At 38.6% G+C, this 20,889-nt stretch overlaps 1 protein-coding gene across 5 annotated transcripts in view; it reads left to right on the top strand.

The window, feature by feature from the left end:
• Window positions 1-20,889, top strand: part of fam131ba (family with sequence similarity 131 member Ba) — a 35,079-nt gene that overhangs the window by 10,976 nt on the left and 3,214 nt on the right. Inside the window, exons 2-7 of one of the 5 annotated variants that reach the window (XM_082185748.1) lie at window positions 1,293-1,330; window positions 7,340-7,375; window positions 12,746-12,839; window positions 13,961-14,179; window positions 18,213-18,353; window positions 19,662-19,954. In XM_082185748.1, the coding sequence (XP_082041874.1) occupies window positions 1,293-1,330; window positions 7,340-7,375; window positions 12,746-12,839; window positions 13,961-14,179; window positions 18,213-18,353; window positions 19,662-19,954 (821 nt within the window). Of the gene's footprint in view, window positions 1-1,292; window positions 1,331-7,339; window positions 7,376-12,745; window positions 12,849-13,960; window positions 14,180-18,212; window positions 18,354-19,661; window positions 19,955-20,889 lie in introns of all 5 variants that reach the window. The other 4 variants (XM_082185747.1, XM_082185750.1, XM_082185749.1 and 1 more) reach the window with 4 other exon arrangements.

The following is a 20,889-nucleotide window of genomic DNA, read 5'->3' as shown; positions in this document are numbered from 1 at the left end:
ATTTCTGCAAGATTCACAACACAATTTTGCTGTCTGACACTTTTTGATATCGGAAAAGATTTATTTTGTCGTATGGAAAAATCACCAGTCTTGGATATTTTAGTGGGACATGTTCAGCAATGCATGCATTTTAAAAATAGACTTTTCATTTCTGAAATGCTGGATACTGTTTAAAAAAAAAGCATGCAAAAAAACAAAAGTCATGTCAAATTTTTAAACGAGGCATTATTATGGCAGCGACAGGCACAACGTGAATACTGCTTTACGCAAACTCTTTTTCTGCTCATATCATACAATATGACAAGCAACAATATTGCACAGCATGCACCAGGTTTTACCCCCATTCTACAATGAATTGATGAATCTGGATTACTGTAAATGAGGGAGCATATCACTGCAGTTAGCAATTAGCAATTAGCATCTATAACCAAACCATCTCTATATGCCGTAAGGGCTTCTACACAACTTCTCGTGTACAGCCATTTATCTCTCTTTGCAAACATATCCTTACTCTCACTAAAGATGAGAGCACAAGCAGCAAGTGGGTCATTCTCAAAACCAGTTGAAACACAAAAAACTAAATTTAAATAAGCATACAGTCAGTGCACATGATCACCCACATGTATGTGTTTGATTGTTTTTAATGCTGGTTGGCCTTAATTGTGCCCTGTATTGAGATTCGTCACTGAATGGTGAGGCTCCATTTATTGCTTTGCCTTAAAAACAGTCATTATGCTACAATTTTATGTGTTTAAGCAATCTCTAATGTTACAGGTTGATTGTTTTCAGGCCATCATTCGAAATGTTAGTGGAAACTGGGTTACATGTCATTACTTGTTTGTCAGTTTGAATGAATCATTGTAAACACACACACCGTCAACATATTTCATAATCAAAATGATGCTAAAGTGCAAATTTAGGCGAAGCTAGAATATAAAATGAAAATAAGTGCTTGTTTTAGGGTTAATCTCAAATTCAGTATCTCTTCAGCCTATTCTTGAAATACAACTCCTAATAATTTGCATAATTGCATCACGCAGAGCAATCACTAAGGTTTTTATCATTTTAAAGGAACGATGCGATATAGAAACATGATGCTACAAATCTCCTTCCTCACAGAGTGCTGGCGGTTTTGGATGGATAATTAATCTAATTTTAGGTCTTTGTGTGAATGTCAGCAGAAAATGTAGAGAGGAGCTGTCAGTTTGACTTAGCTTATTCGGTAAAGGTTGCATAAGCCACATGCCTATTCCCTTATCTCTCTCTCTCTCTCTCTCTCTCTCTCCCTGCAGCGGTGGATGCAGTTCCCGTTCGGAAAGATGGGGAGCAGGTAAGTAAAACTACAGCACTTTGCATATTTAAGTTTTGCTTGGGCACCAAACCTCTGTCCCATGTTGTGAGCTTAAGCTTTAAGGATCACATCTAAATGACATCCTTTGCCGAGATGATACTTGTGCGAAGTCTGCATTTCTGTCCAAAGCTATTATACCTACCAAGTGCTGACATTTGTGCCTCATGGCACTTTAATGAAGTCTTTAGCTAACGCAAGGACCCCCTGTGTGCCAAACGCATGTCTTGCCACCCCCTAGTGCTGAAAATCAGAGAAAGCATGATGGTATTATGTGTTTTTGAAAAGCCACTATATTACATTTCTCACCAAGGCCACGGGAGCCAGACCCCAGAGCCTGGCCATTACCGTACAGTATTGCCGTATAACGGGTTTGTCCCCTGGGAAGACGTAGCCTCATCCGTCTTCTCTATTCGCCGTCCGTATTCACGTCCTACCCAAGGGCATCAGCTCCTGGCTTGTTGCTCTACTCATCCACAGATGAATTTGGCTCAAAATCTACTGTTTTGGATTCTGGTATCATCCAAACCAAAATGACATGTTTTATATCTCAATGCAGAGTTTGGAAGCTGAGCCAAGAGGTGGTGTCATCTCACTGTAGCTGGAGCGAATTGAAACAGTGTCTGTGCTGTGCATGTATATGTTCGTGTTAGAGAGCTGCACTCAAAAAGGTGATTGCCGGTTGCCAAAATAATAATAATAATAATAATAAAATAAAAAAATCATAAAATGTTGCCTAGCAATGAAAAACTCTCTAGAATCAGCTGCTAGTTGCCAAGTAGCAAGTCTAGATAGCTTAATGCTAGCTCAAATCACCCTCAAACTTAACAAACCTTACCATAACAAATCATTCATCATTAGGCCTATCTCTTAATTCAATAAGCCACTTGCTGGTTGCCAAAATAAGAATGATAATAATAAAAGAAAAAAATGTCTATGTAAAACTCTGAAGAATCAGGTGCTATAGTTGTTAAGTAGTAACAGATAACTACTTTAGCTTGCTTAGCGCTATCTCAAATCGCCCTCAAACTTCACTAAAATAAATCATTATCGGGTTAATTAGAAGGCCTTAGATGGAATTAGTTTGGATTTCACAGACTTTTTTTGGTGTTTTTAAACCCGTTTGAATCAAACAGTTGTGTTTATCCTCACATTGAAAAAGTAAGCAGCAAATTACCAAGCTTACATAACTAACTTGGTTTCCTGTGAGAAATCTAATCTAATAGGAATATATGGTATAGTGGTTTATTATCTACAATCCTCCTGATTGATTTTGACCCTCATCTGATACTGTAACTCTTGTTTCACTGCTTAATGCACTTTCATTAAGGATTTAGACCTTTTTGACAGCTTTTTGGGTGAAAAACACGTCCATTTTGTCATCATTTGCTACATCCAAGTAAATCATCAGATTGAAGGGTGATTTTCACAAAACTGTATGTTCTGCAAGCTTTTTTTAAAAGGTAAATTTAGGTGTCTTTCCAAAAAAGGACACTTGGAGACTCCAAAAAGACACCAAACAAATTATATAAGAAGTCCATATAATTCAGAAATGTATGCACACCCATGAAAAACAAAAACAGAATAAAACCTTTCAGAATTCACAGTGTATATGTGTCACAAACTGAGACAAGAAGGTTGAGGATCCAAATGCAGTATTTATTGAACAGGGTAATCCAAAGACGTAATCCAAATAACAGGCAAGGGTCATACACAAACAATCCGAACAATAACAGATCAGGGCTGAGGCAAAGAGAGAAATCCGAGGGGACAGGCAGAGAATCAAGATAACCAAGACACGGGAGAAACAGGATACAAACACGCTCAGAAATGCAGTAGAGACACTAAACAAGACTTTGCAGGGAATTAATGAGTGTACATGGTTTAAATCATAGATATCATATAATAAAGGCTAGATGTCTCGTCGAGGTCGACGTCCGCACACGGCGGCCATCTTGCCACAGGGAGCTCGCTCACTCGTAACATTGTGTTAATGGTGCATGTACTTTTTAAATAACCATAACTTGCTACATTTTCGACCGATTTTCAAACGGTTTGGTTTGTTATAAACGTCAGAGATGTAGTTATGACACTGCATACTTATCAATAAATATAATATAATATATTTAAACATGTTCAAGCATCCAGAATTATAGCCACGTTAATAACGTTTGTAAGAAACCAAACCGTTTGTAAATCCGTCAAGATTTCAGCGAGATAAGAGGATTTGTGTTCATGCTGATCACTCACCTTACTTCAGATACCACAGAGCTCACCAGAAAGCTTCCCTGTGACAAGATGGCCGCCGGTGTGATGCCGTTCGAGACTCCGCCTTAAGACATCTAGCCTTATATGGATATCTATGGTTTAAATAGGCTTAGACTGACAAGGTAATGAGACACAGGTAGATGCAATCAGGGATGATGAGTCCGGGCAGTGAGTTATGGGAAATGTAGTTTGTGAGGGAATGACAATAGTCTGATGTGGAGTGCCCTCTGGTGGATCTCAAGGGCACTCCAGCTAGTGACTGTCTTACACTATGTGTACAGTGCAACAGCAAAGAGCTTGTTTGCATTTTAGACAAGTCAGGTCCACATCGGAAATGGCAAAAAAACTAACATTAAACCACCGCCTTAACCTGACTGCATATACCTACAGTACACAGATCCATTCAGAGTTACTAAACACAGCAACATACACGAAAATCTAAATTTATCCTGAATGTGTGTGGAAACTTGAATTTACTGAAATGTGTCTGTGCATAAATACAATGTGTGATCAGTGCATCGAGAGCGCACACAATACATTGCTCATCAATACAACGGACTCAGTCACGCGTACAACTCTTGCACATCACCACCATTGTCTTTGCCTTGATTGCAAACCTCATCCATCAAAACTTTACTAGCGACATGCTGGTTTGCTTTATCCAGCCAAGAAACGTAGTTTGTGTATCATCTGGCCATTTGGGATATTTTGACGTTCCGTTCAGTCTGTATTTCACACTGTATTTCACTCTTCAGAAGCAATCACAGAATATGACAGAATTCGTGTTTTAAAGTGAACTACACAATCACGCAACGTGATGTTTATAAATGTTTATAAATGATTTAATGATTCCAGTCTTTCTGCTTTATAGTTCAAATTGGTACACGTAGGTATGAGGCTACTTTGACAAGTATTACTGTCAACTACACTGTAAAAAAAAAAATATGATCAATAAGTTATGACAACTTATGTTTTTACATTGATTTAACTCATCAAAATAAGTTTCAGCAATTTTCAACTTCTTTTTATAAGTTATAACTCATTTTATGTCAGTTTAATGTAATTTAAGTTTAAAACACTTTTTTAGCTCATATATTTACTTGCCCTGCCTAAAGATTTGTTGTTCTGACCAATGTAACCTTATGATGCCAACCTTTTAGATTCACAATTCTCGACTTTCGTTTCTACCCTGACAGTTGCAAGACCATGCTGAACGCTGCGAGTGTGTTAGAAATCAGGAATAGTGAGGGAACATTGTGCTTGGTATGTTTTTCATCTTCAAGCCAAACTTGGGTCTTAATGCAAAGTTTAAATCCCGTCTGGCTAGCGTGCCCATAATGTTCACGCATTAGGTCAGTAGACGGAGAGTAGGCAGTCTTTTGTGGCTGTTTAAACACATTCGATCACATACACTATGAAACCAATCCGGTCAAATGAGATTCATCCACTTGTGATCCGATCGGCCAAAACGCATTTTAATACCAGGTGTAAACAGGGCCTTTGACCTAATGCATGGATCTGTTATATTGACACACAACAGATATTTTCTTAACTGTTTATGTTCACTTAAAGGACAAGTTCGGTATTTTACACTTAAAGCCCTGTTTACAGATCGTTTCTGATTAAATAAAACGGGTTAAGATTAAATTTTGGATACATGCTGCTGTCCCGAGAATTTTAATAATAATAATAATAATAATAATTCGTTACATTTATATAGCGCTTTTTCTGAGACCTCAAAGCGCTTTACATGGAAGGGGGGGAATCTCCTCAACCACCACCAATGTGCAGCATCCACTTGGATGATGCGACGGCAGCCATACTGCGCCAGAATGCCCACCACACACCAGCTTACTGGTGGAGAGGAGACAGAGCGATGAAGCCAATCAGTATATGAGGATGATTAGGAGGCCATGATGGACAGAGGCTAAGGGGCAAATTTGGCCAGGATGCCGGGGTTACACCCCTACTCTTTTTCGAAGGACATCCTGGGATTTTTAATGACCACAGAGAGTCAGGACCTCGGTTTTTTTACGTCTCATCCGAAGGACGGTGCTCTTTTGGCAGTACAGTGTCCCCGTCACTATACTGGGGCATTAGGACCCACACAGACCACAGGGTGAGCACCCCCTGCTGGCCTCACTAACACCTCTTCCAGCAGCAACCTGGTTTTCTCAGGAGGTCTCCCATCCAGGTACTGACCAGGCTCAGCCCTGCTTAGCATCAGTGGGCAACCGGTCTTGGGCTACAGGGTGATATGGCTGCAGGCGATTTTAGGTTTCTTTCTGAGTTATACCGTACCTCACAGCACATCCAATACAAGTCAATGGAGTTGGACAAAAACTACGATAAAACCTGTTGGAAAGCTTTTGAATCTTTTGCAGCGATTTTTGTGTGAGCATATCAGTGAACACCCCTGACAACTCGGTGGGTTTCACGTCTTTGTAAACGAAAGTTTAATGCGTTTTAGGAAGGATTGTTCCAGTGCACCTATGCAGCCATTCTGGAGGTGGGGGGGGGGGGAAGCGAAAGAAACCTTAAATTCTCGGGACAGCAGCATGTGTCCAAAATGTAATCTTAACCGTTCTATTTCATCAGAAACAATCTGTAAACAGGGCTTTAAGTGTAAAATACCGAACTTGTTCTTTAAGACTGTGTCTACGTGGATAATCATAAAGATGGGCATTTTGACATAATTCTATGTGTATTTGCTCATAAAGACGTGAAAGAGAGCTCAATTTGGTACTCGTGAGAGGCAGCTTTCTGTGTTTTTTCAGCTTTTCTGTTAAAAACCCCAGAAAAAGCAGCACTGGCCCGAATGTGACCTAAGTGCTGTTTTGAAATCAAATCCTATCTGAAAGCCCTTTAAAAGGTGTCCCCTTAAAATGTGAAGCAAAACATTAATTGCTTTCTCACTGCAGTGGAAAAGAAAACTAATTTACTGATGTTAATTTTCATTTAGCTGTATCCGCCCCCCACAGAAAAATTGTAGGTGGCTGCCGTAATTGCAAGCCAGACTCAAAAATGTATTTTTAGGAGCCAGCTCCACAGTTTATGTAAGAGAAGCGCCCATAAAGACTAAGATGGTGGGAAACAAATCGATCGACCCCTGAACAGCCGAACCATGCCGGTAGTTTGTTCAGAGTTTCCAAGGGGCAGACATTTGCCCCACGGCATGCCAATGCCTTTCTGACACTGACCTCCATTTGACCTTTCATATTGATTTCTCTCTTAATGAACAATGAGCGGCTACTGCTGTTCGTACTGGCACCAGTGTTTGTCTCGTTGCGCTGGGTGCGGTGTAAATGCGATCGATCGCTCGCTGTATGTTTGGGTTGTCTAGGATTACTTACTCCAGTGCTACTCATCAAAGTCGCCTCCATCTCCTCTTGCTGTTGTCCTCATGTAAAGACTTCTAAGGCAGATATCAACATGGATACACTAGGTGGTACTTCATTCATGAATATTTTACACCATGTTAGCTGTATATATCGCAACAAGGGTTTATACAAAGATATATCTTGGTCTGGACAACAGTTCGTAACAGATGAACAGCATCTCGCCTCCTTCTCCTGCTTTCTGTTTATCTGTTGTTCTTCCAGATCTAGTGTTCTGTACTTGGCTTGATGTTCAGCCTTCTGGTGTTTCCTGCTAACTGAAAGCATGCCTTTTCTTCTCTTTTACTGTATCTTTCCCATCTATTCTTCAATTAACTTCTTCTAGCAAGGACATGGCGAGTTTTCCTGGGAAGGAATCAATGTAAGTCAGATATACACAATTTTGCGTTTAATACTATACTTTCTGTGTCTCATGTTTTATTTCTCTTTTATAATTTTTAATCAATATAACAATCTATATCATATTACTCTCTGCCCAGCTAACAAAAATGTTGTAGAAACATTTTGATAACATTCCCATACAGTGTTATTTCTGAATGTTCTCTGAAATAACTAAGGTAACACTTTATTTTAATGGTCCCTTTTGAACATTTAGTTGACTATGAGTAACTTTGCAACTACATGTCAACTAACACTCATTAGAGTATTAGTAGACTTTCTGCTTAATATTTACTAACTATTTATTATGATGGTTCTCCAACAGACATTCTATTGACTATACTTTATTTTTCTGTATAGTATATATGCTATGCTATATAGTATATATATACTATATTTTTCTGTATCTTTGCAACTTATTCTAACCCTAACCCTACCAGTCCACTAATACTCTACTAATACTCTAATGATAGTTAATAGACATGTAGGTGCAACAAAGTGTTGTATGAACGTTAGGGGAACACTGCATTTTATAATTTTGAAAACAATATGGGAATGTTACGTTTGAATGTTCTCTAAACATTCTGAAACAAATAATAACATTCAAAAAATGTTAGAGGAACATCCAACTAAAACGTTTCAGACAAAAAAGTTCCACGGACCATGTATAAATCACGTTTTTGTGCTAAACATTATTAAAGACCAAATAACTTTAAACGAACAGGTACGATGCTAATGTTGTGAAGAAAAATGTCATAATAGTATGATGGTTGAAAAGTACTAAAAGGTTTGTATTAATCAAAAACTGCAAATCTTAAATATCTGCTGTGACTCCACAGTGTTTCATCACTGGCAGGTTTCTCTGGGGGTTTGAGCTGTCCTCCAGCTGTCTTCGATAGGCCACGTCATGTTATCTGAGATTCGGCCTGTTTTGTGAATTGTAGGTGGCACTGGATGTGAGAGATGATAACACAATGTGGTTCACATGGAGTTAGTGACATCTGCTCTCATTCTGAGGCTACGTTTACACGTGGATGGCTATTTTCATAAACGGACATTTCTCCCCTCTTCGTTTTCAAAAATAACATCGTGCACACGAACCTGTGTATATGCTGTCAAGAGCATGCCAAACCTGTAGGTGGCAGTGTAACGAGAAGCTCAAGCCCACCTTAGCCAATCAGAATCCCGAAAATGGTCACATTCTGTGACGTCGCTGCCTAAAACTCAGTTTTTCTCAGTTTACATGCAAACGTGCAAACGAAGATTTTCAAAATCTCCACTCTGGCCGGAGTTTTTAGAAAGAATCGGTTTCATTGGCGAATCCTCCGTTTGCGTGTAAACGAAGGGTGCAAACGAAGGGAAATGTCTCCGTTTTTCAAAATAACCATGTACGTGTAAACGGGGCCTAAAATGAAAAAAGGACAGTTAATGCCACCAGATGAATCAGGAAGTGTCAAATCAAATTTTACTTGCTATACTGTTTTTGACAGTAGAAATGCAGTCATGAATAATTCTAACAAAGGTCTGGATGAATCACGTTTGAAGCTGTTTTAAAATAGATAATGTGACTGCACATTAGCTGAATGGAGTGCTGCAATGATGATGTTTTGTTTACAATTTGGCCACGGTTTTTCATTACATTTTTTTTTTTTTTTTAAGCATATTGCATGGCATGGTGTGGCCTCTATTTTTGCTTCTTTTGTCTAATTGTTACAACTTACCCCAGCATGTGTTACAAACTACTGTACCCTGGGGTATGTTGTAACAAAGACACACCATGTATTTGACATCGACTGACAAGGGCTGTGATATTCTTCAGGATGTTTGAATTGGTGCCTTTTATAGTGATCAAATGTGGGTACTTTGTATACAAGTTTGAGCACTCAAGCTCAAAAATTCAGTGAGTTACAGATGCTGAAGCAAAGAGGTGTTACAACTATACCCGGTCTTTTTAGTTCAAACAAATTAACTCTTTTTCTTTTAAGTTCACAAAACTGACACATTTTATCTAAGTTAAATTGTTTAATTGTTTTGAGTTCCATGAACTTGTTTCTTTTAATTTAGACAAACTTAAATTTAACTGAAACTGGGCTGGGATTTCTATTTCCCAGCATGCTTTTCCATGACACTTAAAGGGGACATATCATGCTAAATGCACTTTTTTAGCCCTTAAATGCATTTTGTTGTATATTTGGAGTGTTTAGAAGTACAGAAAAGATGAAATTATTCTCTTCAGGTGCTTCGTTGATATCTTTATATTCTGTTTTGGTCATATTTTTCAACCGGTTCAGATTTTTCTGTTATCTATGACGTTTTTTGAACTATCACGTCACAGTATTTGCAGCGGAACTGCCAAATAAGGACATTGACTTCCGGCCCAACACTTCGAGCAATCCGCCATTATTATTTCTCGCTGCAATTTTGTAGTCCAAGCTAAAGGATGCAGAAGTTACGAGAGGGTAAGTTAAAATGTTCGGTTGTTGGATGTAGTAACCCACACGCTTCATTACACCGTCTAATTTAGATGAACTGCCGCGCTTGTGACAGGAGCATGTTTAACTGAAAGAACGAGCAGAGAGAGAGACCCGGTCGCGCGCGCGCTCACTCTCTCTCTTCAGAGCCAGGCGAAAGTGTAAACAAGACATCACCGTCTCCAAACTAGACGCTGTCTTGCTCTCTCTCCCTCGGACATATTAATCAAAATAAATCGACACGGTGGTAAAAGGTCGGAAGACCAAAGTTTCATGTGTAAATACAGTACACACCATTGCGATACATCCATATGAAGACGTTGTTCTGCAGGTTCGTCGTCTTCATTTTCATCTCGCTCCGGCTCTGGCTCGAACATGTAAGGCTGGCTGGACAAGTCTTCCGTTGTTGACATTTTGTTAATAACGTGTGTATAAAAGTTTCTGTGCGCTAGATAATCCTATCTCTGCTACCAGACTACAAAAATGGCCGAACGGGGTGGAGTTGAACCGAGTGTCACCGCTACAACCTGGAGAGGGGGCGGGGTATGAAGTGTCTCAATATTATTTAAAGAGACCGCACCAAAACGAGTTGCTTTCAGAAGCACATTAGAAAAGGGGTAGAAAAGGGGCCTGTGGAGCTATAATAATGAGGAATTCAGACCCAAGCATTGCAGTTCCGCTTTATATAGACTACAAATGTATGATTTATATGTAAAAAGGAACAATTTAAAAGCATGATATGTCTCCTTTAAAAGGGAGAATAAATGCTAATATGAAATGTTATATAATGTTTTTTTGTGCCATATTAATGTTAAGTGGGAGATTTAGCAGTGTTTAATGTTTTGCTAGTTTAGAAGAGTTTTTATTTGTTTTTCATGGTGACGAGTGGAGCATGAGCTTGGTTTGAGAACAATGTATGTTAAATGTTTTAAATAGCTGTAGTCATTTATCGAGTGCTATGCTATGCTAATGCTATTAAAGCATTGAGTCAACAATTAGCAAGGTAAAAATTTTTTTTCATAATTTTATTTATAACAGTTTTTATACAAGCACAAAACAAAGAAAGATGCACAAAATGTATACAAAAAGTATGTTATACATAAAATAAACAAACAAAGGAAGAAAAAAAAAAAAAAAAAAAAAAACACACACACACAAACCCCCCCCCCCCCACCCAACCAGATAGAAAAAAAAAAACTACACCTTAAAACCATACATAAACTTTAACAAGACAAAACATTAAGGTAACATTTTTTTTATTAGCTAGTTAAAGCTAGCCAAGTTTCCAGTACTAAAAATATTTAAGTTAACAATAGTTAAGAGCACTTAAAATGTATGATTACAAAATAAAAATCTGCAAGTTCTGCTTAACCGTAACATTTCTCAACTTAAAAATTATTTTGAATAATTATATAATAAGTAAATAAATAAATAAAAATAATTATCAAATTATTTGAGTTTTGCCAACTTATTCGGGTTTACAGTGTAATGTATTTTATGTTGTAGAATAAAACATGAAAATATATAGAGCTTGTGTTTACCGCAGACCTATTTCATGCATTTACCCAACAAACAAAAAAACCACTGACAATGGAAGTTCAAAAATGCTATCTTGATTCTAGGTTTTAGGCCTCATTCATGCAGCAAATTAAAAATGTTTAATTACAGATCTGTATGAGTTTTTTTCTTCTTCTATGGAACACAAAAGGAACAATTTTGCATCATGTACTTGTTGTTTTTTACCCAAGCAATTACAGTGAATGCCAACTAGAGTCTGCTGACTTTAGAATCTTAAAGGTGCTGTGTATGACTCGCTTTGACTTACACTGTGTGTGCACTAAATTTCACGTTTACTGAAGCCATATGATAGTTTTGTATGAACTGAATACGTTGTTAACCATTGTGACCAAATCATTGTGAACTGAATAAAATTATTCATTGTAAAGACTAAAGAATGGTTTGCTCATGAACTGAACATTATTATTTTTCAAATAAAGGAGAAAAAGGGCAAATGTGAAGATTCTCAGTGAGTTTGGTAATATGGTAAAGTCATGGCATGGTAAAAAAAATGAAATAATCAACAATCAAAATGACTTCCCCTCCCTCTTGCAGTGACATCTCTCTCTTCTCTGATGACATGTTTTCTGGTGCGAGGGCAGGACAACCTGTCAATCACATGAGATCGACCAATAGCAAACCACAACCATCCAATCAATTCCTGATAAACAAAATCAAGTCCCACCCTACATTTTTTCTTGTTCGAGAAGCCGTTGTACTCGATATACGTCACAATAAGGTAGACAAGACTTAAACCTCTTCTGTTTCTTGCTGACTTTAAATTTTAGTCTGTTTCCATGCAAAGTTATTGAATAGCTTCAGAAGTTTCAGAAAAACTGTTGTATGGAGCGAGCTTATGGTTCATTTCCTGTCATTTTGAAGTTTCACAGCTTCAATTCTCATTGAATTTCATTGTATTAAAAATCGTGATCAATACGACATGAGGGTGAGCAAATGATGACAAAATTGTCCTTTTTTGGCGAACTAACCCTTTTATGTGCTTTTAGTGCAAGTTGCTGCCAGCAACCATAAACAGTCCACAGTTAAGCTAATGAACTATTTTACTTGACAGGAGGATTGTTTATTATGAATTATGATGAATAAATGTAATTATTAATTGAGCCTTGGTCTTGGTGTCCTTTCTCATTGCCATCGCCAGTGTATAATGAAAGTAATAAGCCAAATGAGGCCGTGTGTTACAGTGATTTTCGTGGCTTATTGCTTTAATCGATTTTTACTCCCACTTCCCTAACTTTTGCTGCTTCTCTAATGCTTCTTTCTTTCTTTCTTTCTTTCTTTCTTTCTTTCTTTCTTTCTTTCACCAGCTGTCCGTGGAGGACACCACCTCCATTTTGCCCCGTCTGAAGCGGAACTCTAATGCCTATGGGATTGGAGCTCTGGCTAAGTCCTCTCTGACAGGTGTGTCAGGTGTGTGTCTGTCTCGGTAGCTGGTAACAGACCCCATGTTGGCTCCAGAGGAGGAGATGGCGATTGGAGCCAACATGGCTGCCCCTGTGGGTCCCCCCCTCCCTTTCCAGTTTCACCACCTGCCTCCTCCATTAATTAGTGCATGTCAATGGCCTCTTTAGCCATTGATGAAATCCCTAGTCAGATCCAACAAGAGTTCACAAAATTTTTTTAAAAAAATCCTGACGTAAGTGCACTATTCATCTTCACAAGCTTGCTGCTGGGAAACGCAGTCTTTCGGTGTGACGTCAGCTTGTGTATTGTAGTGTGTTTTGTGGTTATGTGAGGTGTAGTGCTCTTTTGTGAAGTAAATTGTTGGACAGTAGTGTGTTGTGGTGTTGTTTTTTATAGATACTGCTCATTGTCACAACAGGTTTCTGGAAACGTAGGTATCTGAATATCTCTTGGTTTCATGTCCTGTATCTTTTGTATTTCTCTTGTTTTTCTTAAATGCTTGAAAATGGGGTGAAGTGCTCAAGTGATACCATTAGATTGTTTTTCCCCGGGAACAAATGGAGGTGATTTATCAGAGTATTTAAAGAGAGGCAGTCACTTCATCAGATGGGGTTTTTTATCATTGTCAGCAGCCTTGAGAAAAAACACAACCATCAATGAGTTTACCCTCAGACTACCTTGTTTTTAAGCTCTCTTGCATTCAGAGGCTTATGTTTTAAACTAATGCGTCTCGTTCAGATGAGAAATTTGCATGCTAATGAGCCATTTTGTATAAAGGAAATGTTTAGAGTTTCTCTCTTGTCTCTAATTATTCATACATGCATAAAAGCTTATGAATCTCATGTAATTAATTTGTTTTGTGAATAATGTATTTCTAAAGATGCTCAACCAATCGCATCTCTCTCATGCCTCGTGATCGATCAAATCAACAGGCTGTAGCTCATTCATAATCACTCATTCAGTTGTTATCATGCACAGTGCCTTGCACTAGTTTACTATAGGTGATTAATCAAAAGACACATATCCCATAATGCACTGCCTGGCCGCCTTCATTCGTCCCTCTCTGCAGATCCATGTATAGTCTGTGCAAATGCTGATTTGTGTTTTTCTCTCTTCAGGGGTTTCCAGATCAATGAAGGACAAAGTGACCAAGCCCACTGCTATGGCCCAGGGTCGCGTGGCCCATATGATTGAGTGGCAGAGCTGGGGTATACCATCTGCAGGGCCGGAAGGAGGAGCGGGCCGCTCCAACCTGAACCGCGAGAGGGAGAGACGGCTTGAAAATGACGCCTACAGTGACTTGAGTGACGGAGAAAAAGAGGCACGAATGGCAGCGGGTGAGATGTTTGACTGAAGATGTTGAGATGACTGAAAAATGCAAATTGCTCATTAAAATCACATCCAATATCGGTCACACTTCAGAGTAGGGTACAATACTATTATTAGGCTACTTACTATTAACTATAGTTAATAACTATTGACTCAATAAACTCGTACTGCTTATTAATAGTTAGTAAGGGAGTTAAAGGTACAATATGTAAGAATTTTGCATTAAAATATCCCAAAATCTCAAGGCCAGTGTTATATATTTTGTTAAGTTGATTACTTACAATATCCCAAATGTTTCCAACTATTTTTAAATCGTGAGAAAATTGCGATTTTAACCAAGGAAACGGGGCGTTAGAACAGGGGGGAGCTGGGAGTCGCCAGTCAATTGCGTCATATCCGCGTCACCCTCGGTTTCCGCTCGTACTGCGTGGAGTCCTGGACAAATGCGAAAGTTGTAGTTGTAGCGTCTATCAAGCTACAAACTTTAGCTTGTTTCTTGCAGTCGTTATGGTACACAATTATTCTTTACCGATTGCAGCTGGTTCTGTCGACAAAGCATGCTTAATTTTATATTTTCCAAATGTAGCATTCGGTAATAGTTATGTTTATGTAAGGAAAGTATTATTGCTTTAGATTTGTGTTTAGTTTATTGACATTGTTTATCACGTCTGGTGTTTATGGCCATGTAAATAAACATAGCATGTGTTATACATAAAGATTAATCAGTATTTTGGCAAATGATGTGGGCATGTTCGAATGTACTTTTACAACAATTGTTTAGAACATGTAAAACTGCGCAGCGTTATCACAACAATGAATTCAACAAATACAGTAACATCTATGAAGTATTAAACCTTACTTTTCTTGCGGTTAATTCATTTTAATGAAATAAAAGTGTGATGAGGTTTAAGAGTCAGGAAGGAAGGAGACGCGTCGTCGTGACTGGGACTCGTACTTTATTAAAATAAAGCAAAACAAACAAAAGCCGCGCACAACGTGCATTCACTGTGGCAACCGCGACGGCACAAAACAGTTCAAAAATGAGAGCTCGGATCCACCGGTTTTCTTCCTCTGCGTCCAATTTTCTCCCCAGTCTCTCTCTCGTTCCAGCGCGGCTTATAAGCGGTCTCTCCACGCCGATCACTGCAATAAGACACAGGTGCATTTGCACTTGACCTACTTGCTCGTCTCTTTTCTCTCCCATCACAGACCGCGCTGAACCACGCCCCCCTCGCCACAAAAAGCATGTCATTAAACGCAACATTTATAAAAATAGAACTTAGCCTCATCCATGAACATGATTTTTCGATTCCCGTCTGACTGATTTACATCCACGGTGGAGTTTAAAACGACAGTTCCCATCATTCCACGCTCCTTCACATCGTCATCAAGCTACGCCGTTGTTGTTGTTTGGAATGTAGCGCCCTCTAGCGGCAAAAATTCTTGCATATTGTACCTTTAAGTTTAGGTATTGTGTATTAGGCAGTGTGCGACATACCCGTCAATATTCGGTGGGGTCCCCATCTCCCGATTGTTGTTGCAATACCGATCTAAATTTTCTCAATATGCAGTAGGCCTATAGCATTACAATATTTCATGGATGCAAGCCAAGACAATCAGTCTATAGCCTACATGACAACACACACGCACACACTTAACACTTTTTTATAATCCAATATGCTATAGTAGGCCTATTCGTAAAGCAACACTGACATAGCATTGGTTAAAGTTGTTTGGATGCATGTTGTTTTATAATAAGGAGAGGTAAAGTTGTGCATTACAATGCAGACATGACAATAATTGGCACCAATCTGGCGCACTTACAATAGCAATCAACTGAATAAATGCCAGGTATAGCCTATCGGAGACTGGCACCCAATCAGTGCACTTGCAAATGAGAGTCAGCAGTATGACCAATCGTGGTGTGACAATATCAGCCTGCATTTTGTTCGCAGATTTAGTCACACAAACAGCGCAAGCGGCTCGTGACAGAACACAGACCGACTGAATGACACTTATTTAATTAAGTAGAAAATCTCAAATGAAGATCGCGGAACTCCAGCTTAATTGTCTGTGTTTTCAGATTATCCACGCTTCTTCAGCAGTGTAGAAAGCACGCGCGCATGGTTGTCAGATACTATTGAAAAGGCCGGGTAGAAAACGTGCCCTTTTAACCCTTTTAACAGAAAAGCTCTGACTGGGGTTTAAATGATTGAAATCTGGCAACCGTAAGGCGTAAGCATGAACGCTCATAAAAACGTAAAAACCACGCGCGCGCGTGCATGTTTTGTCTCCTCCTTTATTCGACAAAAATAAGTGGTTTTGGTCTTTATTTTAAATTTTTTTCTAAACACATTTCAGTCTAGTCTTTTTTTTTTTTTTTTTTGTCAACGATATTGCATGTGTTGATATAGTCACAGTTATCGTTTAATGACGTGGGTGTCGCGTCTCATCGTCTTGGGGAAAAAAGGTCGTCAACGTAAATTTTTCGTCATAGTTTTCGTTAACGAAATTAACACTGGTGACAATAAAATATTTTATTTTGTATCTTTTTGACAGAATTTGAGACCCCCTTCAAATTTTGCTTTTGAGGCTTTCAGGGAGCCTCTCACCCTGGTATTAGGGATGTAGAATATGGTCATGCAGAATAAGGCATTAATATTGGCTTTATAAGTAGCCTACTAATAAACAGTCAATATCCTAATATGCATTCTAATAAGCAACTATTTAATAGTGAGAATTGGACCCTAAACTAAAGTGTTACCCAAATATCGTACAGTGCTAGTATTCAATAGTATTCAGTCTCATGCAGTTTTGCTTCTTTTTGCATTAAATTACTTCCAATTGTGTTTGTATTATTAGCACAACATCATGGGCACTTTAAAGATGTTTTTGATGTAAATAAATAGTTTTCAGGGACTAAAATCTGTGCAATATTTTATATTAAATTATAATAGCCTATTGTATATTTTACTAACAAGAACTTTCAGAAAATCAAATAATGTTATTATTATTATTATTTTTATTTTTATTTTTTTGGAACATGTAATATTAGAAATGTCTTTGAAAGAAGTCTCGTCTGTTCACCAAGGCTGTTTATCAGTCTTCAGTGTCACATGATCCTTCAGAAATCATTCTAATGTGTTGATTTGGTGCTAAAATAAACATTATTATTATTATCAATATTGAAAACATTTGTGGAAAAATTGTGGAAACTATGATATTGTCACGGTGGCCATGTATATTAAATTCGATGAGTAACACTGAATGAACGATCAAGTTGAACCTTAAAAAACACCAAAGAGAACATATAATAATATCACAGAACCATACATATTAACAAAAGACCCAGAACCGAGTAAAGTAAGGGTTCATATACACAGAGAGGATTATTAACGGAAACAAGGAACAGGTGAAAACTAATCAGTAACCATAGAGACCAACAGTAAACTAGAACTAAGGTAAAACAGAGACAGCAAGTGAAGTAAACAGGACATGATAATGAAACTAAATAAGATATAAACGTGACAGATATATATTTATCTTTACTTTCACTTTTCATCAATTGAATGCATCCTTGCTCTCTCATTGACAATTCCAGTCATATCCGACTCTTGGTGATTCTATGGCCATCTCTTGCCATACGCGAGAGACTGACCATGAATTTTCTTGGCAGTATTTTTGCTATTTTTGATAGGTTTCCAGGTCTTTCCCCAACATGACTTGGGACTCACACACATTCACCTCTATGGACAATTTTAGCGTCTCCAGTTCACCTATAGGCTACCGCATGTTTTTGGATTGTGGGGGAAACCTGAGGAAACCCGAGGAAACCCACGCAGACACAGGGAGAACATTCAAGCTCCACATAGAAAGGACTTCTGGCTCAGCTGGGACTCGAGCCAGGGACCTTATTGCTGTGAGGCGACACAGTGAGCCACTGTGCTGCCCCACAAAACTGCTATGAATATGTAAATATTTAAAATGTTTATCCAGTATATTTCATCTTTAAAATAAAAACCATTGTCCTACTTTTTGCAGGCATTTTGCAGCAGTTTGCCATCTCTGAGGCCACACTCTTAGCCTGGACCTCAATGGATGGAGACAGTTTCTGTGTGGACTCCAACCAGGGCAGCGTGGCTCACCTCAGTGAGGTTAACCAGGAGAGCATCACTAGCAGAGGTGAGGGTCACAAACAACTGTCATTCAGAATTACCAGCTTGTGCCGGAACAGAATGCAGACATTGTTTTAATAAGGCACTATGTTTTCTGTTATGCTACATCAACGATTTGTAATTTTGCTTACTTTGCTTGACTACAGATGAATAGAACAATCGTTTAAGCTACGGCTCAGATATTACAAGCACACACTTCTTAAGCTCATGCTTGCATGATTATTTCACTGGCAGTTTAAAACCTTGTGAATATTCAACCGCTCTTGCAGTAAGAACTGTTTGGATTTTTTGACTCATAACCAAACCTCTTTGTTTCACTGATGTTGGCTCTTAGATATTTCTGCAGATTTGATTTATTTTGTTTACCTAGCCTTGACTGATGTGCCTTGGAGTCCGTTTGACAGGTCTAGAGCGCATTGCCACCACTTTATTTAGTGTGTGGAAATGTGTCAGAGATGCCTGATAGCTGCAGGCCCAAAGGCAATGGGGGAGAATCGCGAAGCAGCGGCTTTCCTGAGGTTCAGCTGTCAGAGCTATAAGAAGCCAGGTTGCAGTGTAACACCAAACAAAAAGGATCTCTTCAGCCTGATTATGTCAAAATAATGAGGATTTAATGTAGCGGAGTATTGTAACGATGAAAAATCATGATTGTTATAGTTTTGGAAATGGTATTAGAAAAGGCTTGTTCAAATGGGGGTTCACGAGATACGGAAGGTGTCGAATTTTAGAATATTAAGCAAACCTGCAATGATTAAATGTGTTAAATAATATAAATATACTTTATGTATTTATCGCACTTCCTATCTATCTATCTATCTATCTATCTATCTATCTATCTATCTATCTATCTATCTATCTATCTATCTATCTATCTATCTATCTATCTATCTATCTATCTATCTATCTATCTATCTATCTATCTATCTATCTATCTAGTATAATCTGGTAACACTTTATGGTAACACTTTATTTTACAGTGTCCTTGTTACATATGTTATAACAGTAAATTATGCATAATTACATGCAACTAACCCTTGACCAGACCCTCATGCTAAACCTAACCCTATAGTAAGTACATGTAGATAATTTATATGTATAATTACACTGTAACACGGACACCTTCAAATAAAGTGTAGCCCTTTAATTTAATGTGACGCAGTTACATTGTACTTATTCAAAAAAGTTTGGAATCCCTGGATTAGAACATAAAAAGAAATTCTCTGAGAAACCACTTTGGTTCCATCTGCATTTGAATTCTCCACTTCACCTTTTGACCTTTCGTCTCTATCCTTCATTTTCACCTCTGTTCCTTCAGACCAGCCGTTGCATCATTCCTCTGCAGACGTGTGGCCTCACACTTACGTCTCCCAAGGCCTTTACTGTCTCTCCTCCTCTGATGCGTGGGAGCCAATCAGCAACGAGCCCTCTGGCATGGCCTCTCCCGCCGCCGGCTCTTACATCATGGGGGGCGGGGCTTCGGGTGAGGGTTTTGACGGCTCTACCCACTATCTGACGCAGCAGCAGTTGACGTTGCAGCAACAGAACAATCTACAGCAGTTCCAACAGTATCAGCAGTACCAGCAGCAGCAGCTCATGCAGTACCAACAGGTCAGAAAGCACACGCTGTCATGTTAACATGCTCAGAGAAACACTACAGAGTTATGTGGAGTACTACAACTTGATCTCTTGTAGCCGGGTGTTGTCAAAGGCTTTTAAATCATGGTCCTGGGGACCCACCATTCTCTACATTTTATATGTCTCCTTTATTAAACACACCTGATTCAGATCAGCTCATTAGGAAAGTGCTCCATGTACTGAACTGAGTGTGTTAGATTAGAGCAGGGATGGGCAACTTCGGTCCTGGAGGGCCACTGTCCTACAGAGTTTAGCTTCAACCCTAATCAAACACACCTGAACAAGCTAATCAAGGTCCTCAGGATTACTAGAAAATTTTTTCAGGGTTGGAGCTAAACTCTGTAGGACAGTGGCCCTCCAGGACCGAAGTTGCCCACCCCTGGATTAGAGAGACATACAAAATATGCAAAGCGTGGGTCCCCAGAACCAGGATTAAAAAAACCCTGGTCTACGAGATGGAGAGCTGTCGGTGGTCTCGCATTTTTGAGAACAGCACTGACCATGACTGAAAAGGGTGACGGAGTGCAACTGTCATGTCTTGCATGTGATGAATCTGGAACATCTTACTGTAGGAAAACAATACACATTCAAAACACTATTCAGTTCCGGATTAGAAATACTACAGATTCACTTTATAATGTCATTATATGTAAATATGACAACTATCGACTATATGACTAACTCATTAAAACTTTATGGCACATATATTATAAAACAGTTGCAACAATTTGCAAATAGTCAAATTAAACATTTGTCATTTAGCTTCTTTAGTTAGCTTGAAGTTTTCAGAATACTACCGTTCAAAAGATTGGGGTCAGCAAGATTTTTTTTTTTAAAGAAATGATTTATTCAGTGAGGATGACAACCAAAGGTGACATTAAAATATTTACATTGTTACATAAATATTC

The sequence above is a fragment of the Leuciscus leuciscus genome (genome assembly GCF_965113295.1).
Source record: "Leuciscus leuciscus genome assembly, chromosome: 12".
NCBI lineage: Eukaryota > Metazoa > Chordata > Actinopteri > Cypriniformes > Leuciscidae > Leuciscus > Leuciscus leuciscus.
This window is presented reverse-complemented; position numbering and strand designations above follow the sequence as displayed.